General features: G+C 42.4%; 2 protein-coding genes across 2 annotated transcripts; one reads left to right on the top strand and one right to left on the bottom strand.

Moving 5' to 3' along the window:
* Positions 1-115: 115 nt before the first annotated feature.
* On the bottom strand, positions 116-6,557 carry LOC307261693 (basal body-orientation factor 1-like; the record flags this gene model as incomplete). The annotated part of the gene is made up of 11 exons (XM_080042267.1): positions 116-215; positions 404-475; positions 1,231-1,335; positions 1,534-2,027; positions 2,590-2,734; positions 3,413-3,483; positions 3,664-3,744; positions 3,863-4,006; positions 5,542-5,607; positions 6,187-6,439; positions 6,514-6,557. The coding sequence occupies 11 exons, from the start codon at positions 6,555-6,557 to the stop codon at positions 116-118; spliced, it is 1,575 nt and encodes a 524-aa protein (XP_079898393.1).
* Positions 6,558-11,124: 4,567 nt separating this feature from the next.
* On the top strand, positions 11,125-18,394 carry entpd5a (ectonucleoside triphosphate diphosphohydrolase 5a). The gene is made up of 13 exons (XM_080042959.1): positions 11,125-11,886; positions 12,284-12,363; positions 12,670-12,813; positions 13,193-13,268; positions 13,838-13,873; positions 14,194-14,282; positions 14,373-14,452; positions 14,582-14,643; positions 14,741-14,842; positions 15,532-15,675; positions 15,785-15,841; positions 16,698-16,813; positions 16,919-18,394. The coding sequence occupies exons 1-13, from the start codon at positions 11,442-11,444 to the stop codon at positions 17,000-17,002; spliced, it is 1,515 nt and encodes a 504-aa protein (XP_079899085.1). The 5' UTR covers positions 11,125-11,441; the 3' UTR covers positions 17,003-18,394.
* Positions 18,395-18,562: the final 168 nt, after the last annotated feature.

Genomic DNA, 18,562 nt, shown 5'->3' with positions numbered 1-18,562 from the left:
GAAAGATGTTTATAATGAGCCCAAACAAACACCTTCTCTTACACTCTGTGGGAAGTGTAGAAAGCAGAGGCAAACGATCCAGAGTGTGATGTGCTATATAGAAGCCACACAAAGGTCATGTAGTGCGTATATCCGACAAGCTTTTTCGGTTTGAGGGCAGAACAGGCTCAGGCGCCTCGGTGATGAAGGTCGCCGGGGAGAGCTCCTCTCTAATTCTGAAAGACAGTCATCATTATGCAACACTAAAATGTAACTATGAAAAATTAAATGTAGACACTTGTGTTCTCACAGCCAATGTCTTTCTAGCTAAACATGGAGTGTGGGACCTATAAATCTGCAGAGGCTTTATAATTGAAAGGACAAGGTACAGCTTTAAATCTGGTACATTCCTTTAGTGTCTTACCCGGCAGCATTGCTGTCAATAAGGCTCTTCTTCTCAGAGGAGGCAGACGCAGACAGATGTTGGCTGGCTTTCCTATAAGGAAAATGCAGAGTTGCAGTTACATAGGGAACCTCATGGTGAAAAGCCATGTTTTAGCACACTGGTGTCTATTCACCCAGGCCTGCAGCGTGTCTTGGTAAGGGGTCACTCTGGGTCAACATGATACACATGGACTTGGATGCTGCTTACTGACTCGTGGGTCGCCAAATGTTCTATGTTATTTTGCTAGCCTAGGTGCCAGACCACTGTTAACATGAATATACATCATCTCCCGGTCGCCATACCCCCATACATCCAGATCCCCTGCACACTCCTTTCTGAAAATCATGTTACCAGCTGCTCTCTGACCACAGGCGTTCAAAGAACAAAATAAGCTGCAAGTGCACGTGAAGAGGGGCCAATAGGCTGAAGGCAAATCGACGTGACCAGATGTTTGTTTCCAAGCACACGACTCTGCGGCTGGGCCTATTTTTACTATTGTGCCCAGACTCTTTCTTCATTCTTTTTAAGCAGCTGGATGGAAAAGAAAATTGGTTGGAGCCTAACTGATGTTTTATGGTATCCTCTTCTACTGAGAAAAATGGCTGTTTAAATCATTAAACGGAGGGAGGAGTCACCAAAGGTTCAGCCTGAACTACTGCATGGTGTCACTGCACTTTGTTCTTCATAGTTAATTGATCCACAAGTTTTCCTTAATTTTCAGGGAAAACAAGTCAGTGAGCGATAATTTAAAAAAGCAACAAACAAGTCTATTGCTAAGACAGATACTATTATGGCGGTTTTATTACCTTTCCCTCTGTCCGTTCATCTTAGCAAAGAGAAGCCTGAGCACTTGCTCCTTCTGCTCCCAAGTGAGATCTGAGATTTCAACTTTGCTGCCTGGTTGATGAGCCCTTAAAACAGGAGTATGGAATCAAAATGAATGGTGTTAATGTAATTCTGTTACATATGAAGTACAAAGAGTGTTATGGTTTGATGACCACTGAACGAGCTGAACTGACTTGCTGCTGACAAACACGGGGAATTAAAAATAATCACACAGACGTACACAGTTGTGCAAGTCATGGAAATGATGAGAAATGGAGACCTACCACCCTGTAGCCGCCTCCATGTCTGTATGGACAGAGTTGGTACTGTTGGGGCTTTTATGAAAGGTGCGGATGGGTGGGAACTTGAGCTTTCCTGCTGTGGCTTCCCTTAGCCTCCAGCGATAAGCCTGCTGTGCCTCCTTTTTGTACTGCAGCCTGCTGGCCCCGATCTCCTGCTTGACCTGAGCAAGTGCCTCGTGGAAGAACTGCTCCATCTCGGTGCGCTGATCTACAATGGTGCTCGCCAGCTGCTTGACGTGCCCTAATTCCCTCTCCCGCATGGTAAGCACTTTCTGCAGCTTGTCCAACTCTACCTGGCTGGCCTGGTTCCAGACCAGGGTCCTCTCCTTCTCTGCCTCCTTCTCTCGCATGGGTTCCCTGACTTTTAGCTCTAGGTCCAGCTCCAGGGAAGCTACTATGGCCCTAATTTTAGATAGCTCCTCTTTTTGGGCCTCCATCTGAGCTGCATTCTTCCTTACCATCAACTCCAACGTGTTCTGTGTGAGTGGAAATAAAGACAAAGTATTAACATGCTAATGTAGGAAAATCCATTCCTTTCTAATGCCGATCTAGAGCTGAAACAGATAAGGATTTGTGCGCTAGTCTGTGCAGCTGAGTAAGTGGCCAAAGCTCCAACAAGGTGGATTTACTCCCTTGAATCACTGTTATCATTAGAGGTAAGATTAATGTGCCCATCATTTATTTGTCTTAAAGAATCAGTGCCAGGAAGCTGCAAAGGAGAAGCCACTAAATTTGAACCCAAACACCAGTGGAAACTCACCACAACCACTGACCACTGAGAGGCTGGGTAGTAGTCAGAAGGGGATGGGGGTGGATGGAGGGGGGTAGGAGTAGGACCACAAGCAAAATACACAGGGTCAGCACAAATAAACAACACCAGGGGAAAAAACCACCTGAAATATATTCTGCACAGATCTGACAAGTGTTTCATAACTGACATTATTGAAAATTACTTTATGGAGATGAATGGTCTCTATCCAAGGACACCCGGTGCCTAATAGTAACCCTGCTGTTTGCTGTCCTATGGTTCAAACACACCTTGTCCAGTGCCAGCGAGGCGTTTTCCTTAGCCAATGAATTAGCTGATTTCTGCAGGTCCTCTGCATCCTTTATGTGATATTTCAGCGCTTCATTGAGCCGCACGTTCTCCCTGAACACAGAGCGCGAGGCATCGTCCAACTGTCTAAATATTTTACAGGACAAACAAAAACAAAAAAACACTGAGATTATAATTTTTCTCTAAATATAAACACATCCCTAGGAATTTTCTGGTAATCCAGAATTATTGGTACACATTTCTATGTTTTCTAACCAGCAATGGAGTGTTCCAAGTGGAATTAATCAAATGATTGAGGAATATTTTAAGAGCGTTTATCAAGATGGTAAAGGCTCTGAATGCGAGGAGATTCACTTCCCAGTGTAAATTGGGTCAGTGAACTTTACACTTTACAATTAAATCAATTACGGACTCTAAGACCAAACCGGCAGGACCACACCAGTATCAGTGTTGATGTTTCATGAGCTGTAAAAGAAAATATAAACATAGCTGAAGTGAAATATACATCTTATGGCCCCAAAGGTAATAAACTTTGGTCTTCCCCGCATGCATCACTTCCTCCTCCCGGCAGGACATTCTGGGGCGGCTAGGGCTAGAGATGTGATCATTGGCATCTGTGATGTGCGCTACCTGAACATGAGCAACCAGTGCGGTCGAGAAAATAACATTTGTTGTAGTTATATATATATTTATCTACATAAACACCCGTGTGAGTAAATTATTTTTTCTTTGCGTTGGGAGCGCTTTAAAGAGCAGTTTAAAGAATAAAATTAGATTGTACAGGGACAGTGGAAACATACTCACACAATGGCTTCACTGTGGGCCTTCGCCACCACCATGGCTACCGTCCGCTCAGCTTCCTTCTCCAGGCGAGTCTGCAGGGAAATGTGGAACAATATCCTCCGCTATCTAGTTTTTAGCCAACATCCTCCCTCATCTGTCCATGAACAAGGGACAAATGTCTCCACAGCTAGCTAACTTTTATGGCGTACTGATATATTTTCAAATGGGAACTATTTCAGTGTCATTGAAAGCATTACTGAATTTGATAATACCTTTTCTTTGAAAAAATGGCACTCCATTTTGTTTAGGTTTTCCCTGTGCTCCTTGTCAGCAGCATCCATGCTTTCTTTGATCTATAAAATAAGGTCTTGTTTAGTGGCAACATTGATATACCGACAAAATAACAACCACTCATTAATAGGAAACATGTCATACTGTGTGTGTGTGTGTGTGTGTGTGTTGCCCCCTCACATCACTGAGCTCCTGCTCCATCTGGACTTTCTTCTTCTGGAACTCTTTAATTTTATTCATCCCATCCTGGATCATGTTAAAGTCACTGGACTTCTTTTTGAACAGTTTCTTCATTTCGTTGATTTCATGTGTGTAATCTTCAGTCTGTTGAAACCAGTCATATAATTAGACACACAGACTGAAAAACATTTGGACATAGTATAAATGCATGGCTTGGCTGTAAAAATGCATCCACTCAACTATATAGTGAACGTTTCCCATGAGTGCAGCTTCTATCAGCTTCAGACAATTTGAATTTGTTATACCAAAGTTCACACGGGCCATACTCGTTGCAGACCAAATAAGCACAGATCAGTCGAGCCAAATACCTCAAGATGCTACTGTGGAAAAGCCTGTCAGAGCAAAAATGTGACAAAATGACCAAAGTCATGAGAGGCTAGCAAAACACGCAACCGCAAACATGTACATGACGACAAAATGAGAGGTTATCAACCGACTGATTACAACTTTAGGCCTAATCGTTATTCTTCACATAGCTGCATACGTTCATCTACATCTATGCAAACCTCCTCAGCATTTCAGTTATTTTAGATTGCATTGCGTCATGTGCAATTGTCACTGTGTGAGATGTCGGTTTCGAAGTTGAATGCGACCAGTGTTGCATGCAACTGTCTTTTCCTCAAGCTGACCATAAAATGCAATCGGAAAAGTTTTATTTTTTATGGGATCATTATTTGGCTTACCGGATTTCTCAAAATTCAGAAAGTTTCATCACGTCTCTTCTCAGACAAAATCAAGGGCATCCCTGTTCCCAGAGTGCCTTTGATGGAGTAGTTTCCATTAGCCAGGATGACCCATTTAATCACTTCACAATGAGGGAAGGGTTGTGAACTTGAAGTCACATCTTCAAAGTCAACCACACTATTCTTTTTTTTTGTCCCTAAGTGGACATGTGACAGTTCCATACATGTCTAAAATAGGGATGTTTCAAGTTGGTCCAGACCATGCCTCTTTTTTCCTCCTCAGAAGCTTATTGGACTCCATTTTACCAGCATGAAGTAAGGAAGATGAAAAACAGCTGTTAGCAGAAGACGCAAAAGTGTTTTTTTTTTTTTGTCTTGTGAAGCCACTTGAATTTTGTCATGTCAGTTTGATAGCTTGATCTTAACTATCCAACCCACTATCAGCAGGGGGAGGTCAGTGAGGGTAAAAGGAATCAAAATAAGTATTTTGTAATTCAAACTGGTATTTTAGAGGAAAGGATCTGTGTGTGACATATGAGGTATGGTTAACACACCATGAACTGCAGTGTGATTGCCTTTTCCAACCAAGAATTTAACATTTTTATTTTTATTCCTTCTGTGGCCACTGACATAGATTAAAATAACATTAGACCATGTAACTTGGAATGTGTTGGTTGTTCTTTTTTCTTTATACTTCTTTTTGTTTTATGGTCGCTTTATTCGGTTGTTGTTCCGTTTACATAATTAATGTCAACATAATTACACACAAGACAGCTGTCAAGACACAGCACAGCACATTTTTGAGATGCTACAGGTTTAAGTTGTGCACAGTAAATCACAGTTTTCTAGTATGAAGATGCTAGCTAGCTCAAGCTTGTGTTGTAGGTCCGAGTTGCATTCAATTTCTTCTGGTTGTTTTTAAAAAAAGGAACTCACCAGTTTGTTTCGCTCTTCACGTGCAAGTAACTCCTGAGTTTTAAGGGCTTTCTGCAGAATATTGATCTGTTGAAATGAGACAGTTTGTTAAACAAGGGTGAAACATGTGTTGCATTCAGATAAGATAAATGGGAAAAATCCTGGGGTCCCCTGTTGCAGCATTTGGACTCCATCCTTATTTATATAGGCCTAGATTAGGTAATGTTTTCCTTGTGTACTTCAATGCAGATGCTATTTTTTCAAAGTTGTTTTGTTTATATTAAGCCGTGGCTACAGTGGGTGTTGTGTGCTGTGCTGGCATAATCTTGTGTTCTTTAAATGGTTATGAGGATGTTTTGTTTGGCTAAGTGACTCTCCTCTTGGATGTGTCTGAATTCGTTTGATTGTATTTTCCTTTTTTTGTGTGTGTGTGTATTGACTTAGGGGTTGTTTATGTCCTTAAAACCTGTTAACATAAATACATAAAATAATTTCACATGCCTTTCAGGCGTTAAAGAAAAGCATAGAAAATGTTCCTACAAAAAAAAGGGCATCATGGAAGGGCCAGCCCTGATGCTACTTTTAATGCGGGGAGGGGAGGGGGATTTCAACGAAATGAGGGAACATAGGGATGACCCAACATAAACTATGCAGCCCCTGCCCTACCTTCTCCTCTTTCGTTGCATCCTGTTTCTTCAGAAATGTGGTTACATCGATGGTGTCCTTCTCCGCGCGGTACAGCTGGGTGGTGAGCTCCTCGTTGGCGCGTGACAACTTGCGGCAAGCGTCTCGGTACTGCACGAGCGACTGGTCGGTGACCTGTAACCTCAGCTCCCAGAGGGCAGCGCTGGCCTTGGCCTTCTCTACGTCCGACTCTTTGTCCGCTTTAGACTCCTTTATGCTTTCTTTCTTTCCTTTCCTGTGGCAATAATATTCAACGTGTTCTTTTCCGTCAACGCAGCTAAAAAATTGTGTGTAAATGTGCGCACTTACCCGGCTTTCGCCTTTTTTACTTTGGCGACTTTCTTCTTTGGCATAACTGCTACTGTCACCAGCTTCGAATACTAAGCAAAACAGCTCCGTGCTACCATAAGGAAAAGACGTCTTTACGGTAATAACCCCAGGGTGTTTGACAAGCTAACGGTACCTGTAACAAGCTCCAGTGTAGCCCACTGTGAGTGTTTGTGTTGTTGTCATGGACGCTGTAACCAAGGGAAAGGTCACATTTCTACTGGACCTAAATTATTAAGTAGGCTAGGTAGGCCTACGGTACGGTTACCTTCTCATTTTGTCAGTCTGAAACACATTTTTTATACCTGTGAAAAGCACAACTTATCCATTCAGCTGTGAATCTCCTTCAGTCACCATGATAGGCCTAAAGTTTAATTAGACAAACAATGCACATCAACATCATTATTAATAGACCTATAGGCTATTTGCCTACTTTATTAAACTGCAACTAGGCCTATGTTATTAAATATCGGTTATCTCTGATTGTTTTTTAATTCATAAATTGTCTGTAAAAATGTAAGAAAACAGTGAAAATGTTCCCTTACAATTTCAAGTAGGCCTACAAGATGATGTTCAGACCCAAAAGATGCTTCAAAACCCAAAGATGTGACATTTCTTTTTTTATTTCAAATGATATAAACCGCAGATCCTTTCATTTTAGAAGTGGATCCAGCAAATGTTTGACATTTTGTCATCCTTTAACAATCAACCAAATATTAAGGTTGATGGCAATTCATTTTTTGTCAGTCAACTTATTGAAAACCTACAAATTACCTATGGCCATTTGACTTGGCACAGGTTTCTCAATTTTGTTTCCATCATTGACAAATCAGCACCAGCTCAATGTGTCTGTTTTAGGGCCCGTGTCCACCTAACGCCTTTTTCCAGCGTTAAACGCTGGCTGTGCGCTCGGGAGTGTGTCTACTGAGCGTTTTTTACAACCGGTTTTTTCGACCGCTTTTTTCAAGCGTTTTATGAGCTGGGGGAGAGAGTGCTGTGATCGGGGGAGAGAAAATGCTGATCGTCACCTGTCAGTCAGACCTATCAACACTGGTTTAACTGTTTAGGTTTGCTGTTTTCTATTTAAATCGTTACATTTTAATATGAGTAGTCTTATGAAACAGAGAATACTTTCCACCATCCTCTGTTTGGATGAGGAGTTATCGCGGCTCCTGCAAACACACACGGAGCAAGTTGTAGGCTGATGTGTGCGCATGAAACGATCCGTAGGAGATAAAAAATACAGAGAATCAAGTGTTCGCCTAATCTGCTCCCACAAACAGGCTGTCCTCCCTCTGTTCTGGTCATTTTAAGTCACTATTTTCGTACAGTTTCGGGTAAACAGAGACGGAAAAAGCAGTTTCTCTTCCGTCTTCTTTGTTGCCAAGGCGACGAGTCCCGACGATCTACTATCTGATTGGCCCTTTGAAAAAAGCGGCGGTGACGTCCCCACCGCCTTTCTGAAAAGTTAAACTTTTTTCAACTTGCAAATCTCGAAGCGGCCGCACAAAAAGACAAAAAGCGCTCGAAAAAAACCGCTGGGCGCTGCGCCTTTTCTCAGAGCGGCCGCCTTTTCCCGAGGCGGCCGCTTCTCATTGGGAATCAATTGAAAAAAGGCGCTTGCGGTGGGAAAAAGGCGTTAGGTGGACACGGGCCCTTAATGAACACATATTTTCTTATAAGCATGTATTTATTATCAGCATAGTGTTTTTTTGGACTTTGGGTCTCAGGTTTGTGTTTTAGAATTCATATCCCGCAAAAGATCGCTTGAGAGTTCCTTTTTTATAAATAACGGTTTTAATTAATCAATGAACAAATGCCTCTGGACTGACACAGAATGCCTGTATTTGTCACTTGTCTTACAGTCTTCTTATACTGGGTTCTATTAAACAGGATCTGCACATGTTGCGCATCTCCCCCCACATGATGAAATGAAAAAAAATGTGGTTCCTGTCAGCAGTATTGTCCATGTTGTCCTGAAAAGAACTGTGTGTAACTCTCTGCCACCCCCACAGTTGTTTTTGGAAAACCACTAAGATCAACGCAAAATGCAGTTGGCTAACATCTTCGAAGAAGCTCATCCAAAAGAAACAATGTAAAGTTAGCGCAGGTCGTAATTCAAGTCCTTAACCGCTGATTTCTCTCCATGATCTTGTTCAGCCTCCTGCAGGAGCAAGAGAGTGTCCAGTGTATATGCTTTACATCAAACACAAAAGTAGATATCGCAAAAGTGTTGGGTGTAGCTACTGTAAAGTGATTCATATAGGGTCGCACTCTGCTCTGGCATCACGAGCAGAGAGTTTGAAGACTAAATTTAAAGGTAATTACTATGACAGTAAGGAGAGAAAACTGAAATAACCCTGAGCTTTTCAAAGCTGTCATTATCATTGGAATTGTAATGACAAGGTTTGGGTCTCTTCAATGGACTTGTTGGGGTAGGACACCCACAAACATGGCATTCCTGAGGGTAACATTGCAGCATATTAATGATATATTGCAGAGTGTAGATTACAAAGCTAGGGTCCCGTTTCATGCTGTATGGTTTCACTCAACTTGAAACAAAATACCAAAACTTGTATCGAACTAACTACCTCTACTTTAAAACATTGTGTTTGCAATGTGCTGTGTCATGTTTTAGAGGGGAATAACTTTAGCGGTGCACATTTGGATGTCATCTCTACATCATTTGGCAACATTCGGATTTAGCCTATGTTATCTGCAGTGAATATTCAACACTTACGTTGTAAAATCTAAATTTGTATGGCATTTAACTTGAAGGGCCGTTCCTATGTCATATTAAAATGATGATGTGAAAGTAGGTGTGTATTCAAAACTGAAACATGCTCTGATTCACGCATCAAATGACCTAAGCTGGATTGCCCCTGTCCTAATAAATTGCTACATTAACCACAGGATGTGTCACAGCGTTACCCTGCAAGAACAATTTCTAACAATTATTTAAAAATTAAAACTCACTCCAGACTAAACATGACTTCTTTAATATTTATAACAGGGCTTTTCCGGCTTTATTAGTCACGTTGAAGCACCACTAACATGCAACCCCAAGACCTCTATGGACACAAGTCAGTGAGAGGTCCGAGTCCGCTTTGATAGGGGCGAACGACCATTCTGGTGAGCCGCAGGATTGAAAGAAGTAGCCACAGTATTTAGAAAAAAGGAAGGAGGAAAGAAAGTCCAATATTTTTAGTCCAAATTACAGTGTTGGAACAGTGCTTTGCACAGTCGAGTGTCCTGGGAGCAGAATGGCATGATGGGTGAACGCTGGTGCCAAGCCCCACCCTCCCTGCATTGTCCTCTCAGTGGACTTCCCACACTCTCTGGTGCCCGGGACCTCTGCCCTCTCCGTACCCTCCTGACTGGACCGGCCGACAGCTTGGTTTCTAGATGAAGAAGGTGAAACAGTCTCGTAGCACATGATAAGGCCGGGTTGATAGGTAGGCCTAGACTGACAGCGCCTCCTATTTCAGGTCTTTGTCCTCTTTCTGTTGATACAAAGTGGGTGGAAAATATCACTGCCCTGTAGAAATTCAGTTCACATAAGATCTCTGAGCGGCTGTGCTCCAATGCTGCGTGATTGTTTGTATCCTAAAGGCCTCTGCATCCTGCATCCTCACGCTGCACATTACACCAGAAAGCAATAGCTGATGGCCTCCACTACAGCATGGCTTATGATGCCGTGCCAACCACCCACCTAAAGACGAGAAAAAGCCACTCATGCTTTTCATGCATTCTCTCGTGAAACGTGCCTTGGTGCCCAAATATTTTTTCCCTTGGAAAGCCTGTGGTTAACACAGGGATGAGTGGGAGTGAGATGATGGCTAACATTCTTTCAACTTTTATGCCAGCTGGAGAGAAGGTCACATTTTCACTATTTTTTAAGGTTGTTGAAATTGTTTGAGTAGATTAAATGTGGTGATTATTGTAGGATCATGAAAAAGAGGTTGAAATATATTTTTTTACATGATTCATTCCAGCTTCTGGACGTTATTAAGTAGAGGTTGCAATCCCCAGCAAGACAAAGCCATAATCCATTCCACCCTCAATACATGAGTCACATTTTTTAATGGAAATATGAGTTGGAGTGTCTTTGTTTAATACTGTCTTCCACACAAAGCCCCAAAGTATTTTAAGTAAAGCAAAACCAGTGCCAACATGGTAAAGGCCAATCCCCCAAATCTGTCTTTTAAACGGTAGCAATTAGTTTCAAAACTCTAAAGCTGTGACTTTGCAACAGCCAAATAGAAACTTGCATCACTCTTAATGTTGGCAGAAGCCACATTTGAACGCTTGTGAAGTCGTGAAAGTCCAAAGAGTTGCAGGGTGAAGGAATTTCTGAGGCAAGTTGCTATATAAGTCTTAAATACACCAATAAAAACTTATTTTAAGACCATTTCTTTAGAGACTTTAGTGTGAGCCATTCATTTTGACTTCTTTATAAACCCCTTTTCTCCTTTTCCTTCGGGGATTTTTTTGGCTCTAGAGTAACCAGTAGAGATGAGGAGGGGAAAAACATAACCAAAAATAATCATACTCCTCCTTCTCCTAAAAAGAAAGAAAAAAAGAAGAAGGGAAATGCTGTTGGTAGGCAGGTAGTCAGTCTCCAGCTTAGCTCACAGGAGGGGGGACTCCTGATGGAGTTGGGATGGACCGCCACAGGATTGGTGGATGGCTGCTCTCGGTGTGGCGGCATGCCAAGCCCTTATGTCTTTATATACTGTAAACAGATGACCGGACAGTCCTGAGTGAAGTGTGCATCGCATCGCATCCACTCTGCCTCTCTCCATCTCCACTGCTCTCTCTCTTCGGGGCCCCTGTCAATCTTTTACTTCCAACAGCATCCACCAAGGCTTCTTCTCCTCAGCTCTCCTATCTCCCCGGCTGTGAACACAATGGCCACTCCGACTCTGCTCCTCACTTTATCCGTTTGGCTCCTGACTGGGAGCCTCTTCGCGGAGGCGACTTACTACCGGCACCACCGCTACGTCCCCCACTTCTACCGCTACCGCGAGCACTCCGCCAACGCAGAAAACCTCCTACCTGAAATCTCCAACCCGGTGCCCGAAGTCGCGCAGCCAGGAGTTCCGACCTACCCCGAGATCCCCGAGGTGTTCCACCCGGAGCCCGAAGTCACCCACCCCTTGCCAGAGGTTTTCCACCCGGTGCCCGAAGTCGTACATCCTGCACTTGAGCATTACACCGCACCTGATGTGGAGGAGCCGGTGCATGAAGCCTCCTCCCCCGTCAACATGAGCCGGCTTTTCTACGGGATCATGTTTGACGCTGGGAGCACAGGCACCAGGATCCACATCTATAAGTTCATCCAGAAAGACCCTGGTAAGTGCACCAGTTTGTCTCTCTCTCTCTCTCTCTCGCTCTCTCTGACACTCTATATTTCTCTCTATCTCTAAACCAATGGTAGAGCTCAGCACATGCTGCTGCTGGCTCCCACTCTGTCTGCTCGCTGTTAGGTCATTCAGTGTGCGGTGTAAGGGCAAACATGCAGTGGCAGTAGTGCATGGCAAAGGCAGCTTCTAAAAGTAGCTTAGGTGGACCTTTAAATTGCCTGTCTGACTCAACTGTGTAGGAAGCACTTCCAAAACTGAATTCGGATGTAGGTGAAATATCATGAGTTGTTGCAAGTAAAATAGCATATCTATCTTATTGCACAATGTCATATAGGCGAATGTACTGCACTCTGATTTATAATCTGCTCACTGACATATTTTTCTAGTTGAGCTGCCAGTTCTGGACAATGAAATGTACCACGCAGTGAAGCCCGGTCTCTCTGCTTATAAGGACAACCCCGAGGAGGTATGTATGCGTTTGTTCACTATCACTTATTATCAATGATCAGGTTTAGGCTATTAGGGAGTTGCTCAGTGTCAGCACACCACCAAATCGCTGGGATTTTCTTTGGGTTGGGTTCATGTGATGTAAACACCGTATAATTACAAAAATGTCTCCTGTCGATGCTGCCCACTGTATTTACCTACCTTTGACTCACACACATTTTTAAAGTCTTTGATCACTAAAATGATTCTTTGTTTGATTACCAAATGTCTGATGATGTGCGTAAGAGTTTGCCTTCCAATCATTATGCTGCCATCTCTTCTGCAGGGTGGCAACACTGTCCGACAGCTGCTGAAAATTGCCAAGAAGACGGTGCCGGAGGAGAATTGGAAGAGGACCCCAGTGGTCCTGAAGGCCACGGCGGGTCTGCGTCTGCTGCCTGAAGACAAGGCCAACGCTCTTCTGAAGGAGGTGAGGCACGTTTTCTCTCTGCCCTCAGACAGTTTGGCACAAACTCCACCCGTCCCGCCTGGGAGAGGGATGAGAAACCACTAAGTGTTTACAAGTGTCACTGAAGAAAAAGGCCATTTGGTGGCTATTATGTTGCAAAAAAACAGCTGTTGTGGGGTTGTGTGGAGTAACCATATATTTGTCATGTAAATTAAACCCAGGCTACTGCTCCAGCAATTCTTGTGGTTGGGTTATCTGTCACTCCAAAACAGAAAACTTAGAAAAGACTATAAACTATCCTAACAGCAGCAGAATATGTGGGTTTGTAGACTACTGTCATTGTTTTAACACAGATCCAGTAAGAAAATTGTACTAAAATAGTGATTCATCTATTCCACAGGTGCGAGAAGTATTTGATGAGTCCCCTTTCTTTGTGCCTAACAACAGTGTTACCATCATGAATGGAGCTAAAGAAGGTAGGTCATCTTTTCACGCCCCGTGAACCAATTTGTACCATATATAGTACACAATTATTTAAAAATACATAATTTTGTATGATTTTTTTGACCGAGCTATTGCCTGACCAGGTGCTTCAACTGCCTCATTAAACAACGCTGCTCTCATAATTATTTTTTACAAGAGCTCTGTAACTACCTCATTGTGGCAAATAAATATGGCTGCGTGAGTTGCTGCCCCACGCCCAATAATTTAGCGCGATCCTCCACATCACTCATTAAGACACCCTCACGATGTTATGTTTCATCACACAGTATGTGCCATTCATTGTCCTCACTTTATGAGCGCGGCGGCTTGACATCTGAGAAAACTGTAATTACCTGGGCTGGTCTGCAACCTCTGCACGTTCACACCAACGCGGCTACTTTAATATGAGCTTAATGGAGGAGAGCCGGGCTGAAAGTCATCTTCAGCTCTTTTCTTTGTGCTGCCTTTGACTCATTCAAATGTGAACTTTTTTGCATAGGTCAGCTGTAATTATATCTAAGGCGTAACTAATGCAGGCATTTTCACCCATGTGCTGTTTTAGGAGTCCTCGCCTGGGTCACTGTGAACTTCCTTACAGGTAAGACATTGCTTGTGTTTTGCTATGGTGGTGTTAGTGGTCACAAGGCTCATATCTGAGGCTCCAGTGTACACAGAGGCCCGGCAGTGAAAGACTCTTGTCTCCTGTCTGAGGTTATGAGCTTGAATCACTGGCCCCAAACAGGTTGCATAAACAAGCAATATTTCCCCATGTTTTTTTTCACACAGTTATGGCACCATCACATTTTATTTTAAACAGCAACCTAGAGGTTTCATACCAAAAATGTATTAGGAGGGAAAGACACAGTTTGTCCTAAATTCCCTTTACACTTTTTGATCTTTTGAACTCATTTTCCTCAGGTCACTTGTACTCCAACACAAGGAGGACAGTGGGTATCCTGGATTTGGGTGGCGGATCTACACAGATCACATTCCTTCCTAAATCAAAGGTGCGTGAAATACTATACGTGGAAAATAAGTTTGTCTAAAACTTTTCTCATCAAATAAACACCACTAAACATTTGTTGTTTATCCAACAGAAAACGGTTCAGTCTGCTCCCCCTACTTACATCGCCCAATTCAACCTCTTCGACCACGCGTATCAACTCTACACACACAGGTAAATAACAGACAAAGTAGATGCCATATTCTCTCTGGATTGGTTTGCCCATGAACATGTGCTTTCTGTAGATTAAAACACACATATCCACCTGAAATCTTACTATAATTGTTTGTCACCATTACACAGCTACCTTGGAAATGGACTGTATGCGGCTCGACTGGCAACTCTTGGAGCACTAGGAGCTGATGGTAAAGTTTCTAGCAACTGGGATCACTGCCCTATTTGCACTCTGTCATTCTTTCATTGGGTAAATTGCTAAATGTTTTTTTGTGTTTCTTTTCCCAGGTCTAGATTGGAAAGTCTTCACTAGCTCCTGCCTCCCGAAAAAGTTCAGAGAAGATGTGACTTTTGGAGGAACAACCTACAAAGTTAGCGGGATTCCAGACGGTAAGATAAAAGCACCCTGAGGGTTTGATTGCCTTCCCAGTGCATTGGATCCAGCGATCCGTGCATTCCTTTCTCTAACCCTGGAACACCATAGCATACAGTATAATACAGTCTCACATGAGAACTGACGTTTCTGTAACCTTGGCGCCAAATGCATGTTTTGTCATCCTCTCTCTCTGTCCTCCCTCTTGAACAATTATACTGCAGTCAACCTTGTATTTAAACCAAAAGAAAACTGTCAGTTAACTTCACAAATAAGGCAGTCACTCCCATACCACAGTCAAGTAGCCAAAAGATGCTGGGCTTGTCCCTGAGTTGTTATTTTTTTTGTGTAACGAGCGGCTTGATATGGACCGCTCACAATTATGTGGTAAAAATAGACAGCCCAACAGGGCCACGCTAACTGCCGCTCTTGTCATCACATGGTTTTCGCCGGCAAAACTTCGCCGACCATACCCTTGGGGCTGTGTGAAAACTTGTCCTTCTGGGGCTTCCCATTTACATTATCTGGTGAGCCCCCAGATTCAGCTACTGGCTGACCTCAAATTGAGGCTCCAGACTCCACTGATTGCATTCCGACCATCACTGCCTCCAAGCACCTTTAACCCATTGTTTACTCCAGCATTTTCAATATGTTAGTTGAGTAATCATTTGGCATTACTACATTTATCTTTTCTCTTTCTCCTCAGGCTATGCAGGCTATAAGCTGTGCTACTATGAGGTGATGAAGGTAATCAAAGGAATTGTGCACCAGCCTTATGAAGTGAAGGGCAGCAGCGTCTTCTATGCCTTCTCCTACTACTTCGACCGAGCTGTGGAGTCTGGACTCATTGGTGAGTGGGCACATACCAAAAGAGTCACCCTCTTGTGCCAGTACCTTTAAGGCAAATTATCATCTTTTGCACAAAATAAGTGTTCAAATAGCATGTTTTCTCTGCACAGATGGCAGCCGAGGCGGTGCGCTTGAAGTCAGGGATTTTAAGAAGAGAGCCAAAGAAGGTAAGAGTTACATATTTTGTAATGTTCGATAAACTTGTGTATGAAACCAAGAATAATTTCAGTGCAGTTATACTTTATATATATATCAGTCTCTTGCACTGAAACTTCATGCAACACAGTCTATTCTCTAAACAGTTGAAGCATTAAACCTTGTTTGTGCCCATACACTTCGGACAATTGTGGTAAATTGGCACAGTTTTTTACTCAATTTATTACAACAGTAAAAGTGGAGTTATGGAGATGGATTACAAGACACATATAGTTTATTGTAGGGTAAAGTATATGTTAACATCACTATAAAATGTTGCATTGTGTTTAACTGATGCACACCATGCTTATCAGCTCGAGTGTGTAGCACTTGTGATGTCCTTGTAGAACCAGATTTATAGCAAGTAAGAAGACGAGTTGGTGTGTTATGTAAGGCTGTTTGTGTTGTGAGAACACTGTCACATGGTCTCGAGGAACAAGTCTGGCTCAGGCTTGGCTGGCAGCTGAGCCGGAGATGTCTGTCTGGCCCAGGCAGGAGGGCACCTGACAGCCACACACCACCTGGGGGCTGACACATACTGAGACGCACAAACTGTGCTTTAGGCCGTTTAACACTGCCACCCACCCGCAGCCTTGTGCTGACCCTCAGCCGGTCTCCTCGCACCTCCCTGTTAATTCAGCCAAACAAAACAAAAAGGCCATCTTTTAGTCATGTCACAAGGGGGTTAGAAGTTTTTTTTTAATAATACATGGAACGAAATTCTATTATACGATGCAACAATACGTTTCCATCCAATGTTTCTTTTTTTGTCAGTGGTATGTGACACCTTAGTTATTGTCTGAAACCTGAGGTTTTTTGTGTTTGCAGTGTGCAACAAAATGACCAAATACCGTGCTATCAGCCCCTTCCTCTGCATGGATATGACATATATCACTTGTCTGCTAAAGGAGGGCTTTGGCTTCAAGGACAGCACTGTGCTGCAGGTAAGCAAACCAGAACCAGGACTTAAACACAGATTTTGAAATCAATTACAAAGTAGCTGGATGAAATGGCTTGATTCTAAATGGGGATCCTCCTGTGTTCAACAGCTTGCCAAAAAGGTAAACAACGTGGAGACGAGCTGGGCCCTGGGGGCGACTTTTGACTACTTCAGAAACCTCAACATCCACTAAGGACAGCTTGCTGTCTCTGCAGCCAGCACTGAGAGGGACAACATGTCAGTGGGGAGTCCCGTCCTCCGTCCAACCCCAAATCAGCCCGCCCCCCTCACAGACGCACTCGGCCCCACCTCTTTTCCCCAGCCTCCTGCTGAGAACACTCCGAGAACTGTTGAAAAAAAAGAAATCACTATATTTTTATAAGGCCAGCTATTTCTACTGTATGTTGAGCTCACATCTGGTGGGCTGAATTTAGTTTTTGTAAAACGTTTACATTTTTGATTCCATATGGGTGTCTGATATGAGATGTCTTCCTCGCCCAAATGTTTAGTGTACAGGGTAGTTAAGAAGCAATGAAACCAGTCATGCTGTTTTGGTGCTTACTGTGGTCCTGGTATGCACTGCACAGTATAGTGGAGTTTATTAAGTGACTAGTTGCTGGAAGTGCAACCATAGTACATGCCTGTAAATCAATCGTCTTTTTATTCTAGGAGAAAAATATTTTTCAGGACCCCAATTCTATTGCCCCTATCCTACAACAAGTTATACATCATTGGAAATAGAGCAGTTGACAACCATACAGCTTCTTTTTTAAACTTTGCACATAACACTTTAATTGCAGATATTGTAGCTTAGACATGATCAGTTGCTTTGACTAAAGAGTTGTACATATTCTTCAAGTAGAGTTGGGTTCTTTCATTGAGGGGGGTGCAAAGAGATATCCCTCTCACAGACTGTGGAATAGCTCCTACATGTATGAGGTTAATGTCTGTATTTTAGAGTTCAGCCATTATTGTTTGTTTTGTCTAGAGGCAAGGACCATGTCAACCATGGCTAAATTGCAGGGGCCCCAACTCTGAACTGCATTTTAGACTTGCAGTAGAAAAACCTCTCATCAAGGGTAGAGAGTGGCTACAACAACATAATTTACAGCCATTAAATACAGAAAAAATGTAAACAGAAATTATGTAAAAAGCTGAAAACACACGAGTCCTCCATGTTTAGCTGGTTGTAATATTGAGTTCTTTTGTCATTATTCTTGTGAACTGTACAAATATTTAAATAACTGAAGTTTACCAATGTAGAATATTTGAATTATCCTCATCCAATACTAACTTTCTGTGTAACTGCTCTCTAAGCCGTGCCTTTGCTGTCTTTTCAGTATTCAAAATGTTCAATAACTACTGCTGTATATACATAATGTAAACTTGTATTATTAAAATCTTTTGACAGCAATTGCTTTTTACATTGCAAAGACTTTAAGCTGCACAATGCTCAGAAATGCCTCTATGTTAATCAGTATGAATAAACTGATGACTGACAGTATGTAAATTGTTTTTATTAAATCAAGTGAAATAAATGTATTCTATACATGTATGTTTTAATAAAACGAAAAATGTGCTTTGTTTGTATTTATATTTGCTTTTGTATAAATACCTTATTGTAATAAAATGCTATAAAGTAAAAAAAGATCCTGTGGTTGTCTATTTAAAAATTTATTTAATCTTTAAATTGTGTGTAAAATCTATTTATCAAACTGAAAACACTGGATTAATGAAATGTTCTGTGCAGTCT

This window comes from Ammodytes marinus (assembly GCF_949987685.1).
Source record: "Ammodytes marinus genome assembly, chromosome: 15".
NCBI lineage: Eukaryota > Metazoa > Chordata > Actinopteri > Uranoscopiformes > Ammodytidae > Ammodytes > Ammodytes marinus.
Note: the sequence above shows the minus strand (reverse complement) of the source record. Positions and strands in the feature narration are given on the sequence as shown.